Source organism: Perkinsus marinus, assembly GCF_000006405.1.
Source record: "Perkinsus marinus ATCC 50983 genomic scaffold scf_1104296940824, whole genome shotgun sequence".
NCBI classification, from domain to species: Eukaryota; Perkinsozoa; order Perkinsida; family Perkinsidae; genus Perkinsus; species Perkinsus marinus.
The window spans coordinates 1-719 of NW_003212699.1; the positions used below are offsets into that span (position 1 = coordinate 1).

Consider the following 719-nt stretch of genomic DNA (forward strand, 5'->3'; position numbering starts at 1 on the left):
ATGAATTTCTGCATCAGCCGTGCGCCTCGGACACAGGTCTTAGCTTTAAGAGAATCCTTCTTGTAGTAAATACCTAACACTACTGATAATAAGAATACAAGATGAACACCTTATCTCACCTTGATGGAGTACCTCGCTGTTACGGCTACTGGTCTCCTCACCGAAACGGGAATGCTTATCAATACATATGACCTGTTAAGATGATACAGATGATAGATTAACAGACCAACATTGATAGGGAATGGTTTCTAGATGATAGTTGTAGATTGGTGATACCACACTTACCTCAAGAGCAGCACACCTCGCAAGAGCTCGAGTTATAGCTAGACCAACTACACCAGCTCCAACAACTACACAAGTTCGTTCCGCCATGATAGTTATTAAATCTGATGAGGTTTCTCATAAATAATGCGTATCTTCAGCCTAGCACACAGCTTTCATAAAAATGTACTCACCTCGGATCGAACCTGCGACTATCAAGTTGGTGGATTCCCAAACGATGACAACAAAATAGCTAATGCAGCGCACGTAGCTGCTGCTACAAGGAGATCAGGTCTGGACTGACATTTTCTGAGCTTAAGATTTCTGTGGTCGGCGCAGCCAGCGACGGATCTACTCACTGGCCCAGCGTGTAGCGCTATCGACCTCATAGTGGCAGGAATTCGGTTGCACCTATAGCTGTAGTCTTGTGGGAGAAAGATCAGACGCCGAGCAGATGA

At 44.9% G+C, this 719-nt stretch overlaps 1 protein-coding gene across 1 annotated transcript; it reads right to left on the reverse strand.

Moving 5' to 3' along the window:
* Positions 1-32: 32 nt before the first annotated feature.
* Positions 33-372, reverse strand: Pmar_PMAR015730 (nad dehydrogenase, putative; the record flags this gene model as incomplete). Its single annotated transcript, XM_002781978.1, has 3 exons — positions 33-73; positions 120-192; positions 286-372. Coding segments are annotated over 3 exons (201 nt in total), but the record flags the coding sequence as incomplete, so codon positions are not given.
* Positions 373-719: the final 347 nt, after the last annotated feature.